The 20,296-nt window shown below is 43.4% G+C and overlaps 1 protein-coding gene across 1 annotated transcript in view; it reads left to right on the forward strand.

Annotated features, from left to right (window-relative positions):
* The window catches only part of LOC138946797 (serine-rich adhesin for platelets-like), a 35,792-nt gene extending 19,746 nt beyond the window's left edge, over positions 1 to 16,046 (forward strand). Inside the window, exons 3-7 of the mRNA XM_070318200.1 lie at positions 3,474 to 3,606; positions 9,403 to 9,585; positions 10,161 to 10,256; positions 10,630 to 14,541; positions 15,299 to 16,046. Coding sequence (XP_070174301.1) covers positions 3,474 to 3,606; positions 9,403 to 9,585; positions 10,161 to 10,256; positions 10,630 to 14,541; positions 15,299 to 15,471 — 4,497 coding nt within the window. The 3' untranslated portion in view covers positions 15,472 to 16,046. The remainder of the gene's footprint in view (positions 1 to 3,473; positions 3,607 to 9,402; positions 9,586 to 10,160; positions 10,257 to 10,629; positions 14,542 to 15,298) is intronic.
* Positions 16,047 to 20,296: the final 4,250 nt, after the last annotated feature.

Here is a 20,296-nt window from a genome sequence, read left to right on the forward strand (position 1 = left end):
CTTTTCCATCGATCTATTGAAGTGGATTTTGAAAAGAAAAGGAAGACGAATGGTCAGTGAGCGTTTTCTCAACATTATCCCGCCTTCAGCACGTTTGACTTGACTCCAACTAGAAATGCAGAACACCCCTAGCTCCCTCGATGTTCGTGTATGTTTTGATTTGAAGCTGATGTGTTGATTTGGCAGCGGTCCTTCAAAACAAACGAGCAGAAACAAGAGCGAATTCTGATGGTTAGTAATGGTGTGCTGTTCTATCCGCATTGAACTGTGTAAAGAAAACTCAGGAAATATGATTGTAGTGTGGCACAAAGCCTGATGCGAGATGTCTTGGCGATGACAAGTCCGTTGCGATTCCTTTCCATATTGACCACAGCTTGTTACACATTGAATTCCACTTGTATTTAATTGCAACAAGGCAGTAAACCGTTCTTCAAGCGGCCACACGGACCTATATCCAAGATGCATCCAATTTCATTTTGTTTTACTTGACCTTGTTGGCATCTATCAAATCCGTTTGTAGGTTTTGGATTTGGAAGAAAGAGAACAAAATACTGTGTCGTTAGTTCAGACAGGACCGACGCGTTTAAGATCTATGTTTTCTAAGGAAGAAATACAGATGTAAATCAGTACAAAGAGAAATGCTCCAGCGAAAAGAAACGAGAAAAGGAAAAAAAATAAACAAAAGAAAAATAAAAATGCTGAAAGATAATACAAAACAACAGCCAAAATATGAAGCACTACAATTCGACATTGAAATCAAAACCTCCACAATCCAGAGTGTGGTTCAAAAAACACCCCAACAAGTCTTTCATCGTGGTGCTGAGACGCTTGGTGCTATCTTTATTGCTTTTAATTCTCATAAGTAAAAGCGAGTTTTAGATGGCACGTGAGGGCTGAACGAACACGGAATTTTGTAATTAAATCCACTCTCCTCTCAAATCACTAGACTTTAATGTTAGCGGGTGCAGTATGTCACTGTATTCTGCTACAATTACAAATATCCTCCAGGGAACATGCAATATTCAAAGAACTTGCTTTCCTTGAAAAACATCAAGCTCTGGTTGTTTATCGTGGAAGTTAGGGGCGCATGAGCCTAGTGTATAATACGTTAGCCTCCCATGTGAAAGGTTCAGTGTTCCAATACTGCCCGTGTCTTGTGATTTTAGGGTGGAAATGAAATTATTTCAAATACTGAGCGCAACAAAGCATTCATTGTTTGATATTAGAACTTGTAGAATCCGGGAGAAAGAGGGAGAGGTAGTGTGGATGATACAGGAAACGTCAAAAAGCATTTGAAAATTTTGCCTTCAGCTTAAGTTGAATTACCTTTGAGTCAGTCTTGTTCGGCTGAAATTAGAAACACAGCGACAACAACAACACGTTTTTCGATCCACTAAGGTCAAAACGTTTGGGTTTGTTTAAACTGAGGAATGACAACAATACAACAATACAACAATACAACAATACAACAATACAACAATACAACAATACAACAATACAACAATACAACAATACAACAATACCAGACCAGGCAAATTGGGATGTGTCGTTGAACATACTTCAAATGTTATCCAAACAAGCGCTCGCGTAACCATGTTCAGAAAACAATTCTTTAAGAAGGAAAACAATACGAGAAGGCTTCTATTTTTGTCTTACAAAGAGAAACTATCAGAAAGCGATTCTGCTTTTGTTTTTACTGAGAAAGTAAAGGGGAACAAAATATTCCAGGCACACGTTTACAAAAGCATGCGGCATTTTTGCCTCGTGGTAGACTCTCGTTATACTTTACTTATCCCGCTTGACCTTATCGATATCAATATTCAAATGTGGCCTGGTTTTGAAACCTCAAAACGACACGTGCATACATCAAATATTGTCATTCACCTCATAGTTTTCTTAAGCGTGGTCTTTTGACCATGCAGATAGTGAGTGCTTAAACCCAAAATAGTTCTTGTTTTTAAAACGTAAAGTAGCAGGCTTTTAAGCACTACATATATCTGCTGTTTTCAAAGCAAACAAGTATTGAATACTTCACGAATATATATGTTTTAACTTTTTCGAAATAAGCAAGTATTTTGTACTTCAAGAGTTTATATTTCTTTTGTTTTCAAAACACATAATTGATGACCGCACGTGTCCTATATTTTCCAAAATCACAATAACTTGAACACTACATATTTCTTGTGTTGTCCAAAATCACAATAACTTGAACACTACATATTTCTTATGTTTTCCAAACACACACGTGGTGAGAACTTAAACACGACATATTTCTTGTGTTTTCATAACATACAACTAGTGCGTGCGTAAACCCTACATATTCCCTATGTTCCCTAGTAGCGAGTGCTGAACGAAACCAGGTCAGAATCATGTTCAAATGTTGTGTTTGTAGTGTGAATGCCTTGCTGTGTTCAATAGGTGCATCTATTCCTGTTTGAGTCAAAGGTCGAACCAGTGCGTTGTAGCGTTGCGTCTTGTTATGGTCAAGACTTGGAGGCAAGGTAATATATAAAGAGATAGATGGCTAACGTTCCAATATCAACACTTTCTGAGAAAAGTTGTCAATTAATTAATGTGTCTGTCTGTCTACGATAAAGACTATTGGGTTGATGTACTCGTCAGCGTCTCCTTTTGTTTTAATTAAAGTATGCCAGTGCTTTACCATTCTTGTGTTTCTGTATTCTGGGACACGTGGTTTATTTGCGAATTGGTTTCATCATAACTTCCGACTTTGGGCCTGCCCATTTTTATTCTATTTCTATTTGTTTATTAAATATATAAAAAAAAAACTTCAAGGACAACAGAGCAAAACAATGGTTGACGGTTTTACTTTTTGTCATTCATTCAAATGTTTTACACAGACACACAGAGGCAAACACACACAGACACACAAATACACAGACACATAGATACCCACACACCAACACATACACACACACTTTACAGTTAAAATAACTTCAGAGAAGTGAAACAGAGGAAGTCTCAGAAATGTGCAACTTTTCTCATGAATCTCCCTCTGATGACAACAACCGTTCATTTCACATTAATGTTGTCTGTTCTACACAACGAAAGTATGCTCGCCGTATTGGAAAATGTTGCTTGTTCCTCTGTCTTGTTTATTTTATTCGTTCCTGTTGTGTGTTTTTCACATAGGTTCGGTTCGGTTCTTTTTCTACTTTTAACCGATAATAAAATAAATGCTGAACGGGTCTCGAATGACCACGTGGGTTTACGAGACAAGAAACATCAACATTGCAACAACAAATCTTCTTCTTCACTTCCTTCTTGTTCTTGTTGTTCTTGTCGTTGTTGTTTTTCGTCTTCGTCTTCGTCTTCTTCTTCTTCTTCTTCTTCTTCTTCTTCTCCTTCTTCTTCTTCTTCTTCTTCTTCTTTTTCTTCTTCTTCTTCTTCTTCTTCTTCTTCTTCTTCTCAAAGGAACATGATTCTAACCAATCTATATGTCTGTGTTACAGATGCGGTTATCCACGTTATTCCTGACGCTACTGACGTGGAGCGTCGTATCACGTGACGCTGGGGGAAAGCCAATCGAAATGGACGAAACTTTGATTGACGTCGTCACTAAAGCATTGGGGGGAAGCGACAAAGGTAGGTCTACAAGGTTTTACAAGGTTTTATTTCAGCTTTAGGCCCAGAGGGCGTTTAAGCAAACAAACCACACAGTTAAATCACACATTCAACCACACGCACAATGAGAGTGCACGCAGGCACAGCAAACAGTTATCTTAATTAAGCAACAAAACAAAACAAAACACTCAAACAAACAAAAACTACACCATCACTAACTAGAGCACTTATCGACAGGAATAGCCTCCGTTATGCTTGTTTTGCCTGTAGGGATACAATGATAAATGTAAAAACAATAGGGACACAAACTCAAGCTATCGCTTATATTACGTGCCCTAGATAGATGGAAAATGACACAATCATAATATGATGATGATGATATTGATGCTCCGTGTCCTGCAGGCCTTTGGTTGATGCTTATAAAGGACTCGATACCTGAAATACGATACATACAACAAGAAACAAAATCGTAATGTCGGACATAACAGTACTTATATACTATTGAACATTTTGTAGCAACATCAAGATCAAAGCAAAGCAAGCAAAGAATGAGACAAAACGGGGAGGGGGGGGAAAAAGAAGTAGAGACACGTAGAAAGAGGAATGCGGCTAGCTCATACGAAAGCGAAGAGTACAGCGTGAATCATAATCATGAATAATTCAGCAGACATTTCCCCTGTAGTCGATGTCAAAGTCAAACTACTGTAATCAAGCCTGTTGAGGCAAAGTGGTTGCAGGCCACACTCAAATTAACGCTGAAAGTGTAAGATTGGTGAACAGTCAATAGATTGGTAGTTATTGACAACCATCCACATTGACTACTTATGTTAACAAGAACAAATATATACATGTACTATCATCGCAAAAATATCACAGAACCATCTGTAAACAAACATTTACAGCATCACAATTAAAGTTTGGTGCACAACATTCAATTTAGTTTCAGGTTTCACGCGGTTTAGTCGTTAGTGATGCTCACTAAAGGAGATTATAGTTAAAGATGTCATTCTTTTGCAAAGTTAGATCACTAACTGTAAGGTAATTTTACGTAAATCTGGTCAACTTGATTTCGAAAACACAAATTATACAATTGAAAAAACAGTCAGTATCTACACTGTTTAGGGTGGAGGGATTTTAACAGAACAGTAAAACTAAGTCATAAGCTTGATAACGTGTTCAGATCTACTACTAGAACATTCAGATAAGTTTTAATATTTACCATCAAGAACAAACAAAAACCAAAATGCTTAGGTATTGAAACGTTTAAATGTTGACAATGCGGAGCATTCACAAGTATTTTACAAGCCTGACTTGACGACGTTACACACAACGTTTCTAGATAGTTGTCATAAAGTATACCAATACTTTTCTAGACAGTTGTCATAAAGTATACCAATACTTTTCTAGATAGTTGTCATAAAGTATACCAATACTTTTCTAGATAGTTGTCATAAAGTATACCAATACTTTTCTAGATAGTTGTCATAAAGTATACCAATACTTTTCTAGATAGTTGTCATAAAGTATACCAATACTTTTCTAGATAGTTGTCATAAAGTATACCAATACTTTTCTAGATAGTTGTCATAAAGTATACCAATACTTTTCTAGATAGTTGTCATAAAGTATACCAATACTTTTCTAGATAGTTGTCATAAAGTATACCAATACTTTTCTAGATAGTTGTCATAAAGTATACCAATACTTTTCTAGATAGTTGTCATAAAGTATACCAATACTTTTCTAGATAGTTGTCATAAAGTATACCAATACTTTTCCAGATCTTCATACCTAACAAGTGAAAAGAGGACAGAATAACATGACAAAATATCACAAAAATGAAATTGATATTTCTTATAGACATTAAGTTTCAGTCTCCATTTATTGTTGAGAAGATGGAATAGACTTAACACCGGACACACAGACGTGACACTTTGTGTTCGATCTTTGCACGGGATACACAATTGACGATTTTGAGTGACTGGTCAAAATAACTATGCACGTTTTCTTCTTCACAATTAACTCATATCCCTTACCGCGCCTCACACTCCACACACCCCACCCCTCCCCTTACCGCGCCTCACAATCCACACACTCCACCCCCTCCCCTTACCGCGCCTCACAATCCACACACTCCACCCCCTCCCCTTACCGCGCCTCACAATCCACACACTCCACCCCCTCCCCTTACCGCGCCTCACAATCCACACACTCCACCCCCTCCCCTTACCGCGCCTCACAATCCACACACTCCACCCCCTCCCCTTACCGCGCCTCACAATCCACACACTCCACCCCCTCCCCTTACACCCACACCCACTCCAAGTGCCTACCTAGGGGGGGGGGGGGGGGGGGTTAGCTCAATCGCTATTGGCGAAGGCTTCAAAACCATGCAGTTGTCGACGTTGGTTCAATCCCCTCGTTCGGCGAGAGATTTATTTCCCAGAGTCAACTTTGTGCAGACTCTCCTTGCTGTCCGAACGCCGCCCTGTATGTGCACGCATACAAACGATAAAGAACCCAAGTTCACAGCGAAACTCTGGGCTTGTAAACACGAATACACGCATGCAGGAAAAAAATGGGCAGCGCCGTATACTGTATGGCAGCTCGCTTTCCCTAGTAGGAAAGCAGTCCGAATGTTGATGTGGGCAACCTCACAGGACTATATGACATCGTATCCTTATCCTTATCCAAGAATACTGTGTACTCTGAGTTAGAACATCATTATGCGACTAGAGTAGATCGATAACACATTACGCCATCATGTCTTTCACTCTAAGCCAGTTCAGGGGAAAATAATGCACTATAAAGCTTGAAAAGAAACATGTAGGCATATACATATGCTTGTAACATCTACAGCATTGATGGCACGCAGATAATCTCTTTTTTGTAAGCGCTGTAAACGGCTGAGGTTTAAACCAGAAACAACACATTTACCAAGCCTATGCTTTTCGTAGGAACTGTAGTGCAAGGTCAGAATCGAACTTAAATCGCAAGATTTCTTTTCTTTGGAGCAAAATAAATTTAGAATACTCAAATATGCCCCCCCCCCCCCCCGACAAAAAATAAACACACAAAAAAAAAAACACCACCAAAAAAACAAACCCATTTAATCGTAGTCAATGTGAATTGGAAACACTTATTTGATGTCACGACATCTCATTACTGATGGGCACTGACTGACGGTTTGCTTGTCATAAAATGCTGGCCTGTATTCTTGATTCTAAAATGATCAACATTTTGTTTTAGCAATACACTTTTACTTTGCTTGGTGTGCCTTGACTTCAAAGCTGTTTAGTCCAATTCTTGATTTCTTTCTGTCGTAAATAATAGCAACATCTGAGTGGGTTTATAAATACAGGTTGTCAACAAATTATTGAGAATTAGTATTTCACTTGTAGAAACTGTAAAATGAACAGCACAAAAGTGTTTCTGGTATGAAATGAAAGAAGACTTACACAATCAAATCATATAACTGCATCATTCTCGTCTTCCCTATTCTCAGTTTAACAATGACCGCATGAGACATCGGGGCTCCAAAAACTTGTCCGAATTTCAGTGTCACACTTAAAGTGAAGACAGCTGCACGTTATATTTTTCGATTGTTGATTATGCTTTTTACATTTAGTCAAGTTTTGACTAAATGTTTTAACATAGAGGGGGAATCGAGACGAGGGTCGTGGTGTATGTGTGTGTGTGTGTGTGTCTGTCTGTCTGTGCGTGTGTGTGTGTAGAGCGATTCAGAGTAAACTACTGGACCGATCTTTATGAAATTTTACATGAGAGTTCCTGGGTATGATATCCCCAGACGTTTTTTTCTTTTTTTTCGATAAATGTCTTTTATGACGTCATATCCGGCTTTTTGTAAAAGTTGAGGCGGCACTGTCACACCTTCATTTTTCAATCAAATTGATTGAAATTTTGGCCAAGCAATCTTCGACAAAGGCCGGACTTCGGTATTGCATTTCAGCATGAAGGCTTAAAAATTAATTAATGACTTTGGTCATTAAAAATCTGAAAATTGTAATTAAAATTATTTTTTTATAAAACGATCCAAAATTACTTTTATTTTTATTTTTTATCATGTTCTGATTCCAAAGACATATAGATATGTTATATTCTGATTAAAAACAAGCTCTGACAATTATAAATATAAAAATTATGATTAAAATTAAATTTTCGAAATCGTTTTAAAAACAATTTCATCGTATTCCTTGTAGGTTCCTGATTCCAAAAACATATAGATATGATATGTTTGGATTAAAAGCACGCTCAGAAAGTTAAAACGAAGAGAGGTACAGTAAAGCGTGCTATGCAGCGCAGCGCAACCGCTACAGCGCTGAACAGGCTCGTCACTTTTACTGCCTTTTGCACAAGCGGCGGACTACGGTCATTGTGAAAAAATGCAGTGCGTTCAGTTTCATTCTGTAAGTTCCACAGCTTGACTAAATGTAGTAATTTCGCCTTACGCGACTTGTTTGGTTCTGGTGTTAAATATGTGGTGTTGTTGCTCTGTTGTTCTGATGGTTGTTGTTTGGTGAAATCTTCTCAGTCAAACCAATAGAAATTGAGTCGATCAAGAGAAGTCGTTTCTGGTTCTTTACTTTCGAAACGTTTCCGCTCGACTGCTGATATCTCTTACGAGTCTCGCGTGTTATATATTGCACATGTCTTATTAGTGCGCCACAACGCAACAACTCGCAAAACAATCCAACAAGACGCGCAACAATGCAATAGACAGTCATCGTCTCACAAATAGAAACCAACAATTGCAAAGAACGTAATTGTGTTCATGCTGTTAAATATACACTGTTTACTTTTAGTCAAGTTTTGACTAAATGTTTTGATATAGACGGGGAATCGAGATGAGGGTCGTGGTGTATGTGTGTATGTATGTATGTAACTACTGGACCGATCTTCATGAAATTTCACATGATAGTTCCTGGGTATGATATCCCCAGACTATTTTTTTTTGTCGGTATAAATGTCTTTGATGACGTCATATCCGGCTTTTTGTGAAAGTTGAGGCGGCACTGTCACGCCTTCAATGTTTAGGCAAATTGTTTGAAATTTTGGTTAAGCAATCTTCGACAGAGGCCGAACTTTGGTATTGCATTTCAGCTTGGTGGCTTTAAAATTAAATGATGTGTTTGGTCATTAAAAATCTGAAAATTGTAATTAAAATCATTCTTTTATAAAACGATCCTTCAATTATTCTTCATCATTTTCTGATTCCAAAAACATATAAATATTTATATTTGGATTAAAAACAAGCTCAGAAAATTAAAGATATAAAAATTATGATTAAAATTAAATTTCCGAAATCGATTTAAAAAACAATCTCATCTTCCTCCTTGTCGGTTCCTGATTCCAAAAACATATAGCTATGCTATGTTTGGATTAAAAACAAGCTCAGAAAGTTAAAAAGAATAGAGATACAGAAAAGCGTGCTATCCTGCTCAGTGCAACCACTACCGCGCTATTCTGGCTTGTCAATTTCACTGCCTTTTCCACGAGCGGTGGACTGACGATGCTACGAGTATACGGTCTTGGTGAAAAAATGCAGTGGGTTCAGTTACATTCTGTGAGTTCGACAGCTTGACTAAATGTATTTTTGCCTAACGCGACTTGTTTTAACTGTGCTTTTCTCGAGAAATGTGCCGACATTCAAGTGTTCTGATCTATTTTGGCAAATTGCACTACAGGACATCCGGGTTAGTTTCATACAAAACGTAAACTGAATGTTTGAACTTTGGCAGTCTATTTGTTTTTGGATTCTTTCATTGTTTAAATTCTGTTCATCCTGTGTCCCCACAGACAAGACGGAGGCACTGTCCATCATCCTGGAGCTGCTGGCCGAGATTGACCTGCCCTCCCTGTGTCGCTCCATCAGCGGAAAGTCGCCCCAGTTTACTCGTGTGGACGACGTCATCAACAGCGCCGCCACGGCCTATGGCGCGAACACACCGCCATCTAGCGCTCAATACAAGGAAAAGCTTGGTATGTTTTAATTAGTTATTAAATCAGAATGACCTATTTATGGTTACTATTTACGCAGTGTTGTTTCAAATTATTAATTTTTGTTGTTGTATGTTGTCTTGTCGTTTGTTGACAGTCAGGTAACATTATGGGTTTGTGAAATAAGTGTTGTCATGTCGTGCATTGCATAAAGCCGAACATCCGTCTCTGGAAACCAATCCTTGTTATAATTAGGTCTTGTAAGTGGTATGTTGAAAAAACCGCCATCTAGCGTTGAACTGTACGAAAAGCTGGGTATGTTTTAGAGTGTGTGTGTGGGTGTGTGTGTGGGTGGGTAAAACGGATTGGTGGTATGTGTTGAGGGGGTGGGTAAGCTAAAGAAAAGCTTGATATGTTTCCTAGAGTGTGTGGGGTTTCTTAAGCGTGTGTGTGGCACGGGTGAATGGTGTGTGTTGGGGGTTGATGTGAATTAGTATTTGAACAACATCATCAACAGCGCTGCTATGGCCTATAGATGGAGTGACTTCACCGCAATCAAGCGCTGGAACCAAGACAAATCTTGGTATGCTTTAGATTTATTTGTAGGCTTTGTTCAGTGTGCAGGGCCGAGGTGCACGAAGCAAAACTGGGTGCCATCCAACTGGGTGCCATCCAACTGGGTGCCATCCAACTGGGTGGCAACAAGCCGCGGGGTGTGCCCGGTTTAAATCACAACAAATCTCAATTTCAACCAGTCCGATCCCGCGGCTGCGTACTACCCATGTGGGTGGCACCCCGGTTCGCTTCGTACTACCCATGTGGGTGGCACCCCGGTTCGCTTCGTACTACCCATGTGGGTGGCACCCCGGTTCGCAGCATACTACCCATGTGGGTGGCACCCCGGTTCGTTTCGTACACCTCAGCTCTAGTGACACGGATAAATGGTATATTGTGGGGTTGAGTTGGGGGTGGGGAGGGAGGGAGGGAGAGAGGGAATACATTCTGCTCATTTATTGTGATTCCTATCAGATTTGCTCAAGACGCCTTCCGCATGAAATCACGTCCATAACTTTCTCACCAACACAGGTACCAAACTAGCTGCAACACTGGACGATAAGGATATTGCCCAGTTCACCAAAAACCTGCCCCTGGACGAGGCGAGCATGGGCGACATCCTTAAGACGTCGTACCAGGCTGGTAACGTGCACAACACCAAGCCGTACGCACAGAGCCGTCAGACCGTCAGCGACGACTACAACTACTACACCAAGATCCACCCCCTCCCACAGGAGTACCCCGACTACAGCATCATGTTGCCTGGCAACAACCAGTACGACTTCTTTGACGTCAGCGATAACCTCGTCTATGACATCACTGCTGCTGCGTCATCACCCAACTCTGACGTCACAAAGGAAGGGACCATGGATCACACTGCGGCTCGGGATGCTTCTGCTGTCTTCTTCCCTGATGGTCTGCTGGCCTTCTCCACCATAGCCGATGACAACACGAAACTGGATGACGTCATCATCAGGGGGAGCGAGTCACTGAAGTCTGACGCTCAGCTGTACGCAGCCAATCGGAAGATGGACCCTCTGCGTAATGCAGTTGACTACATCTCCACTGTCGCTACCACCAACGATGACTCCCTCGACCAGGAGATAACTACTCCCTTTGTGCCTGCTGCGTCATCTGTCGAAAATGTTACGTCTTCATCCAACGTGACTAATAAGAATTATGTCGATAGTGGAGAGAATTCTACGTCATCTCTAGTCGTCACCGAAGGGAACAACGTCACAAGTAACGTCACTGTCACTTTATCTTCCAACATCAGTCAGGAGAACATAACATCATCTTCTAATGTAACTGGAACAAACGCCACTGCTACTGAAGAGAACACAACATCATCCACAAACGTCACAGGAGGAGGTAACACTACAGATGCAGAGATGACCACATTTACTGACGTCACCAGTGCCGATGACATCCCGACAAAGATGGATGACAAGATCACAACCACAACCATTTCAACGGAAACATCTCAAGGAAACGATACGAGCGAAGACCCCGAAGCCTACATTGCAGATTCATTGAACACAACACTGACCTCACCCAATGACACAGAGTCTGCCAGCAACCACTCTGCTTCAGACATGAACACGACTCAAGCATCAACAAGGCCATCTTCGTCTGCTTCTACGAGTACTACCACTACTTCTACAACTACTACCACCACAACAACCAATGCCACCACCGGCGACAGCACGACTATTGACAGTAACATCACTACTGCCTCCAAGAACAATGTCACAAATAGCGATGCCACTGACAGTAACATCACTACTGCCTCCAAGAACAATGTCACAAATAGCGATGCCACTGACAGTAACATCACTACTGCCTCCAAGAACAATGTCACAAATAGCGATGCCACTGACAGTAACATCACTACTGCCCCCAAGAACAATGTCACAAATAGCGATGCCACTGACAGTAACATCACTACTGCCTCCAAGAACAATGTCACAAATAGCGATGCCACTGACAGTAACATCACTACTGCCTCCAAGAACAATGTCACAAATAGCGATGCCACTGACAGTAACACAATTGACATTAACAGCACCGACAGCATTACCACTGGCAATAACTCAACCACAGAAGCAACCAGCACCACAACCACAGCAGCAACCAGCACCACCACCACCACAACAACCACTGCAACATCTGAAAGTCTCAACCTGCAAGGGAACACGACTGAAGCGAACACAGCAGCAAATGTCACAGAGATCGCTGAGAACAACACCACCACCCAGAAACCTCTCACCGCTGAAGACATCAAAGGAAACTTTACGGACAACAAAGCCACAATCAGATCAGACCTCTACCACTCTCTGAAGATCGACATGCTCACCACTGACTTTGAAACCACAGAAAGCAAAGTCACCCACAGTGAACCGGCTTTCAACTACAACACCGCAAAAGACGAGGAAACAAGCAAAGTCACCCACAGTGAACCGGCTTTCAACTACAACACCGCAAAAGACGAGGACACAAGCAAAGTCACCCACAGTGATCCAGCTTTCTCATACAACACTCCAAAAGACGAGGAAACAAACAAAGTCACCCACAGTGAGCCTGCTATCACCTACGACACCGCAAAAGACGAGAAAACAAGCAAAGTCACCCACAGCGAACCTGCTATCTCCTACAACACTCCAAAAGACGACGAAACAAGCAAAATCTCTCAGCAACCACAGTCTTCTAACACCGATTCTGAAAACGTGAAGATCACGACGGTGTCTCTGAACGCAACGACGAAGCTTGAAGCTCACAGCATGAAGCGGGCGAACGAGTCTTCCCTGAATGAAACGGAGCTGGAAACGACAGCAACCGACACTGTGCAGTCCACAGACAGTCCTTTGAACTCCGCAGCATCGGGTCTCGCTGCGTACCAACTCGCGACATTCAATGAAACGACGTTTGACAGTGAAGCAACGAATACCACACAAAAAGCTACTGGCGTGAATGACAGTGAAGCAACGAAAATCACACAGAATGCCACTGATGTCAATGACACCATCGACCTGGAGGGAAGCAATGTAACAGAAGGTACCACAATGCTAAACACAACGTTAGATGTTAGCACAGCCACGAACGAAACGACAACTGCTCAGACCACCAGCGAAAACTCCACAAGTGTCGAGACCACAGATGCAACAGGACCCACTGCTTACAATACTTCATCAGAAACACAAGAAATCACAACGATTTCTTCCACAGCAGCAGAGACAATCTCACCCTCCACCCCCACAACAACCACTACGACATCCAGCCCAACCACCACCACATCCAGCCCAACCACCACCACATCCAGCCCAACCACCACCACATCCAGCCCAACCACCACCACATCCAGCCCAACCACCACCACATCCAGCCCAACCACCACCACAACCCAGTTCGCAGACATCAGCACCACCGCACTCAACCTCAACCCGGAGCTCCAGTGGTGGAAGCCTCACCCTCAAGCCGAAGACGTCAAGGAAATCCTGGCCGAGAAATCCCTGGAAGACAAAGAGAAGGAAGAAGAGCACAAGAGGAAGATGGCATTCGGAGAGGACAAGGAGAAGGGCGAAGAAGAATACGAGAGGAAAATGGTGTCCACAGAGAACAAGGAGAAGGAAGAGTATGAGAGAAAGAAGGTGTCCGCCGAGCCCTTCACGCAGTGGTCAGGGACGGAGTACCAGGACAAGTGGTCCAGCTTCAACCTCAACAGGCTAGCCTCCAACAAGCACACAGCCGGCAATTTCTTCAACGCCGACATCGCCCGACCCAACTACTACGGCGACAAGAAACCCAGCTACCCCAGCTACTCAGTGAACCTCCGTGAGGACAACAGCCACCCGCCTCGCTGGGGGAGCTACCTCAACGCTCTCTACACACGACCCAGCGTGGACAGCAGGAAGGAAGGCTACCTCACCACCACCACCGCCCGCTCCGTCAACACAAAGGACAAATACAATGATCGGTTCGGAAGCTCCGTCAAGACCAAGGACATGCACAACGACGGGTTCGGAAGCTCGGGCTTGCTTAAGTCTAAGAATGTGTCCCCAGTGCGCTACCACCCGGCCTTTGACCACGCCAAGGCTGCTCCACGAAGCTGGTCCCCCTTCAACCCCCAGATGATCGTCCCCAACCTGGGCACGCTGTGGGGCATCAACCCGGACCCCCGGGTGCCCAGCTACGACCATCGTCTCCGCCGCTACCAGAAGTTCCACGACCAGTCCAAGAGCTCCGACTCTAAATACATCGTCCCCAGCGCCAAGAGCCTCAAGGCCAAGGACGAACAGAGGTCGGGTCACAACGAGGTCAGCTACAATGTCAAGGACGACAGCAGCAAGCTGAGCCAGACTGACCTGGATCATCTCGGTGTGAAGCAGAAGACTTTGTGGTCTGAGGCGTCGTCCACATCAAGATTGTCGCCAGGCAAGAACAAAGGTAAATATTGTCCCCTTGATTGTCACAGCTATTCAGTTTGTTAATGAGGGAAAATTCAGATTTTTAGAATCAATGTTTGCTATGTCTTTTGGTGATGCAACCATCATCCCCATCCACAAGAAGAGAAAGGAAACGAAGAACCCAAACAGCTACCATTCTATCAGTTTCTTTGGTGATAACTTGGTTTGTCATAACCTTTTAAGGATAACTAGGTTAGCCACACTCTTTTTAAGACAGATAGGTCAGCCCTATATCATTTGAGGGTAGCAGACATTATTTTGTTTAATATAACTGTGTTGGTCATATCCATAAAACACTACAGACAACTTATTACTCACTTTCAAACATGTCTTGTTTTGATTCAGGTACAGGTTGCGTGCAAGTGTGTGATCTGTTTGTGTCTATGTGTGTTTCTGTAAATGTGTTTGTGTGCTTGTCCCGTCTGTGTTTATGCGCGAGTGTGTGTGTGTGTCTGTGTGTGTGTGTGTGTGTGTGTGTGTGTGTGTGTGTGTCCCCTGTCTGTGTTTATGCGCGAGTGTGTGTGTGTCTCTCTGTGTGTGTGTGTGTGTGTGTGTGTGTGTCTGTGTGTGTGTGTGTGTGTGTGTGTGTGTGTGTCCCGTCTGTGTTTATGTGCAAGTGTGTGTGTGGCTCTGCCTCTTTCACATCCCCTCCACTCCCTGGTATCTTTACAACGTCTCCTTGTGTCGTGTTTTGTTGATGAAACTCGCCACTAACACTGCTTTCTTTCTCCCCACAGGATACGCGTGCCCCGGACTGTTCGGGTACTTCGGGGACATCATGGATTGTCGTAGCTTCTTCATCTGCAGTTGGGGCGTTCCTTACAGGTTCCACTGTCCATCTGGCACCCTCTGGAACCCCGACCAGTCCGTCTGTGATTGGGCCAGAAACGTCCAGTGTAGTCCCAAGTAAACTCTCAAACTACCAATGAAAGTACCGCGAGAAGACTACCTGACAGTATTATGAACTCCACCAATCAAAGGTTGTGTTACATGCTCTGGTGCAGAGGCTCAACCAATCCACGCTTGCCTTGTGAGACTGATTGTGTTAAGTTCAGCCAATCGGATCCATTGTGCCTTTTTTGCAGTCATTGATATGAACTGTAGCTTGCAATGATTGTTCAAGTGCTTTTGTCCGAGGTAAGTAAATGACAACGTCAGTACCCCTTTGTCTGGGGGAGGGGGGTGGAGGGGGCATTGCTCGTGTCAAACTTCAACTAAAGTCGCTGGACAATTCCAGGTCCACTGCAAGTTGGTGTGGAACTGTACGGACAATTGGCTTTGGGGACTGACCCGTCAACACTGGCTTCACTCTTCCCATTACTCCGAGCTGGGTTCGGTTGAGCTCGGGGTGTACACAGCCCTGTCTGCCACCATGGCGCTTGTCTGGCTTACTGGCTGTTGCTTTGCTGTTCACGTTCCGTGGGACTGCTGGTAATGATGCATCTGTTCACGTTCCGTGGGACTGCTGGTAATGATGCATCTGTGTGCGTTCCGTGGGACTGCTGGTAATGATGCATCTGTTCACGTTCCGTGGGACTGCTGGTATTGATGCATCTGTTCACGTTCCGTGGGACTGCTGGTAATGATGCATCTGTTCACGTTCCGTGGGACTGCTGGTAATGATGCATCTGTTCACGTTCCGTGGGACTGCTGGTAATGATGCATCTGTTCACGTTCCGTGGGACTGCTGGTAATGATGCATCTGTTCACGTTCCGTGGGACTGCTGGTAATGATGCATCTGTTCACGTTCCGTGGGACTGCTGGTAATGATGCATCTGTTCACGTTCCGTGGGACTGCTGGTAATGATGCATCTGTTCACGTTCCGTGGGACTGCTGGTAATGATGCATCTGTTCACGTTCCGTGGGACTGCTGGTAATGATGCATCTGTGTGCGTTGAAGGAATGCTGGTTTCTCATTCTCTTTTCACGCTTAACAACGAGGGTTTCATTTTCCGAATCATAATCCCCGATTACGTTGGTCACATGTGAGTGTTGCTTTCATGTGAAACTGCACAGCCGACTCAGAAGATGAAATCCTCGGATACACGCTAACAAGTCTGAAAACTTGAATTTTCGATATGAGACGATGGTTGTTGCAGTTTCATTACGACTGTAACTCTTTCTGCTTCAAATCTAATGCCAACAGTGTCTAAACCCGTCTCGCTTATCTCGAATGAACGAGCCATATATTCAGCCCACTACCTTTCATTTACATTCAGATGTGTTGCCGATTTTTACCCAGCATTTACATGTTCCACTTTTCCCTTGCATTCCTCTCAACACTAAAGTTACCGCCCTTCACGTGTGTACCATGGTGTCAACAATCACACATGTGTTCACGCCTTTCTAGGCCAAGGTCAAAAGTTTAAATGTTTGTTTCTGATGGCGAGGCCAAAAATATTAGGATCGGTTTGTCGGTAACTTTGTTTCTCTTTTTTTGTTTTTCTTTTTTACTTCTTTTCTTTTTTTTTGTTTTTTGGGGGGGAGGGGGGGGGGGCTGAAAGCTGAAAGCCGGGTTTGTTTTTTTACACAGGTCCCACGTGACTCTGTATTGGTCGGAAATCGTGCGAGCTGAGTCCGCTGGAAGACTGAGAAGCTAGGGTACCTTCCCTAGTGAAGTCGGCCAAATCGAGTGTCGTCATTTTGTTTTTTTGTTTTGTTTTGTTAAAGGGTCGGAAAAAAAGTCTAGGGTGTGGAGAAAAGAAATAGCGTACCGAAAACATTGCATTTAATTTTCTTGGCCGAAGAGCACCCTTCTGCTTGGGAGGACCTGTGGAGGGATGCTCCTACTTCATGTAAAAGGGATGCTCCTACTTCATGTAAAAGGGATGCTCCTACTTCATGTAAAAGGGATGCTCCTACTTCATGTAAAAGCCTGAACACATCTGTGTAGATGCACACCATCGTTTACACGAGGAGGACGGCATCTTTAGAACAAAAGCATTTCGTTTTCGCGGCGGCACGAATATGGCTGTGTCTTGTCCGAGGCAGGGGTATTTTGCTTCTCGAAAACATCGTGTGTTCTTTCTCAAAGATCTTTGAGAATGTCTTTGTTCATTGATATTATTCAGATGCTGTACGATATTGTACATAGGGAATGCCTGGTGTGTACGATTGTGATACGACTATGATGTACAGAATGAGGATGGAACGTTCAAGGCACACTCTTTCTCGTTCGGTTCACCATGTCCGATCTGGCGATTCACCATGTCCGATCTGGCGATTCACCATGTCCGATCTGGCGACGCTTCAACATGAGATAAGACTACTCTTCCACTTGTTTGCATACCAAACATCAAAACCCTGACTGCTTGTTGTGCTGAATTAGGATTTGTTTTTAATAAAATAATTGACGAAAACGTCGCAAAACCGAACGAAAGAAGAAGAAGAAGAAGAAGAAGAAGAAGAAGAAGAAGAAGAAGAAGAAGAAGAAGAAGAAGAAGAAGAAGAAGAAGAAGAAGAAAAAGCAGTGTGCACAGAGAGTAGCCCAGGCTGTTCATTGTTGGTATGTAACTAAATGGAGGGATGTATACGATGTGAACGGCTGGCTAGATCTGAGACGGTGGTCCGAACTGTTAGCGCGGGAAGGGGTGTGCCTTAAAGATGTACAGTACATGGGTGTATTTTGTTTCTTTAATGATTTCCATGCGCCCCCCTTTCACACACCCACTCCCCACCCCAAATCACCTCACTTGAGAACAATCTTTTTCGTATTATTTGCTTTTTATTGATACTTGCTTTTTATAGATATTTGTCATCATTTTTTATTCATCACAATATGCAACTTCAAACAATAATATAAAGCATTCCTTTCGTTGTCCAGTCCACCTCGTATGTCTTCCTTATACTCATTGCGGCTACGATTACTTCCCCTCTCCTGTCAATGATCGTGAGCCTAACAACATAACTGGGCTACGATTACTTCCCCTCTCCTGTCAATGATCGTCAGCCTAACAACATAGCTGGGCTACGATTACTTCCCCTCTCCTGTCAATGATCGTGAGCCTAACAACATAACTGGCCTTTGCACAGAATAAGAGCAGCCTTCCATTAAGAAATATACCCCAACAAATCCACACATTCTGGCTCCTTTTTTTTTTTATTGAGAGTGGTTGTTCTTTTTGGCTGAATCCATTTCGCAATTTGACATATGTGTGAAACAAATTAATTCAGCGCAAACGAAAATCTCACTTGTACACTCTTACCAGGAGTGTTTCACAACACATTTCTGTAACACGTTTTGAACACAGTGTGACATAATTCATAGTTCTACATGCAAAAGAGACACACATGATAAACACATAGTGTTTACAAGTGTTCATTTAAACACAGTTGAACACATAGTGTTTACAAGTGTTCATTTAAACACACTTGAACACATAGTGTTTACAAGTGTTCATTTAAACACACTTGAACACATAGTGTTTACAAGTGTTCATTTAAACACAGTTGAACGCATAGTGTTTACAAGTGTTCATTTAAACACACTTGAACACATAGTGTTTACAAGTGTTCATTTAAACACACTTGAACACTATGTGCGCTTCTTTTGCTGTAGAACTATGTGCTATGTCACAACGTGTTCGAAACGTGTTGCAGAAATGTGTTCAAAAGTGGAACACGTGTGTGTGCTGTGTTCAATCAGAGCAACCAGGCTGCAGTGTCTGGGAATGTGTCCACGTCAAACGATACTCGTACCCCATGTACATGCCTGGCCAGATCCGTGGTAATATAAGACGGTTTACAGAGGGGGGGGGGTACAATTTGCTTGTTTATCCCTGTGCCTTGTATTTCCGGGTGCCTTGTACCTATGTGCCTTGTATTTCCGTGTGCCTTGTATCATGTACATTTTCGTCTTCTTACTTTTTCTACTTGGAAGAGAATGCGAGTTTCTTTGTATAGATATGATCATCTCGAATTTTTTAATTTTTGATAATAAAATGACATGAATTATACTTCGGAACATGAGTTTTATGTCTTTCTGTCTCTGCATGTCTCTCTTTCTTTCTCCTGTCACACACACACACACACACACACACACACACACACACACACACACACACACACACACACTACCACCGCCCCACTCATCGTCACCACCTTCTACTGCTACCACCGCCCCACTCATCGTCACCCCCTTCTACTGCTAACACTGCCCCACTCATCGCCACCCCCTTCTACTGCTAACACTGCCCCACTCATCGCCACCCCCTTCTACTGCTACCACCGTCCCACTCATCGCCACCCCCTTCTACTGCTACCACCGCCCCACTCATCGCTACCCCCTTCTACTGCTAACACCGCCCCACTCATCGCCACCCCCTTCTACTGCTAACACTGCCCCACTCATCGCCACCCCCTTCTACTGCTACCACCGTCCCACTCATCGCCACCCCCTTCTACTGCTACCACCGCCCCACTCATCGCTACCCCCTTCTACTGCTAACACCGCCCCACTCATCGCCACCCCCTTCTACTGCTACCACCGCCCCACTCATCGCCACCCCCTTCTACTGCTAACACCGCCCCACTCATCGCCACCCCCTTCTACTGCTAACACTGCCCCACTCATCGCCACCCCCCTTCCACTGCTACCACCGCCCCACTCATCGCCACCCCCTTTTACTGCTACCACCGCCCCACTCATCGCCACCCCCTTCTACTGCTACCACCGCCCCACTCATCGCCACCCCCTTCTACCGCTACCACCGCCCCACTCATCGCCACCCCCTT

This window comes from Littorina saxatilis, linkage group LG14 (genome assembly GCF_037325665.1).
Source record: "Littorina saxatilis isolate snail1 linkage group LG14, US_GU_Lsax_2.0, whole genome shotgun sequence".
Taxonomy (NCBI): domain Eukaryota; kingdom Metazoa; phylum Mollusca; class Gastropoda; order Littorinimorpha; family Littorinidae; genus Littorina; species Littorina saxatilis.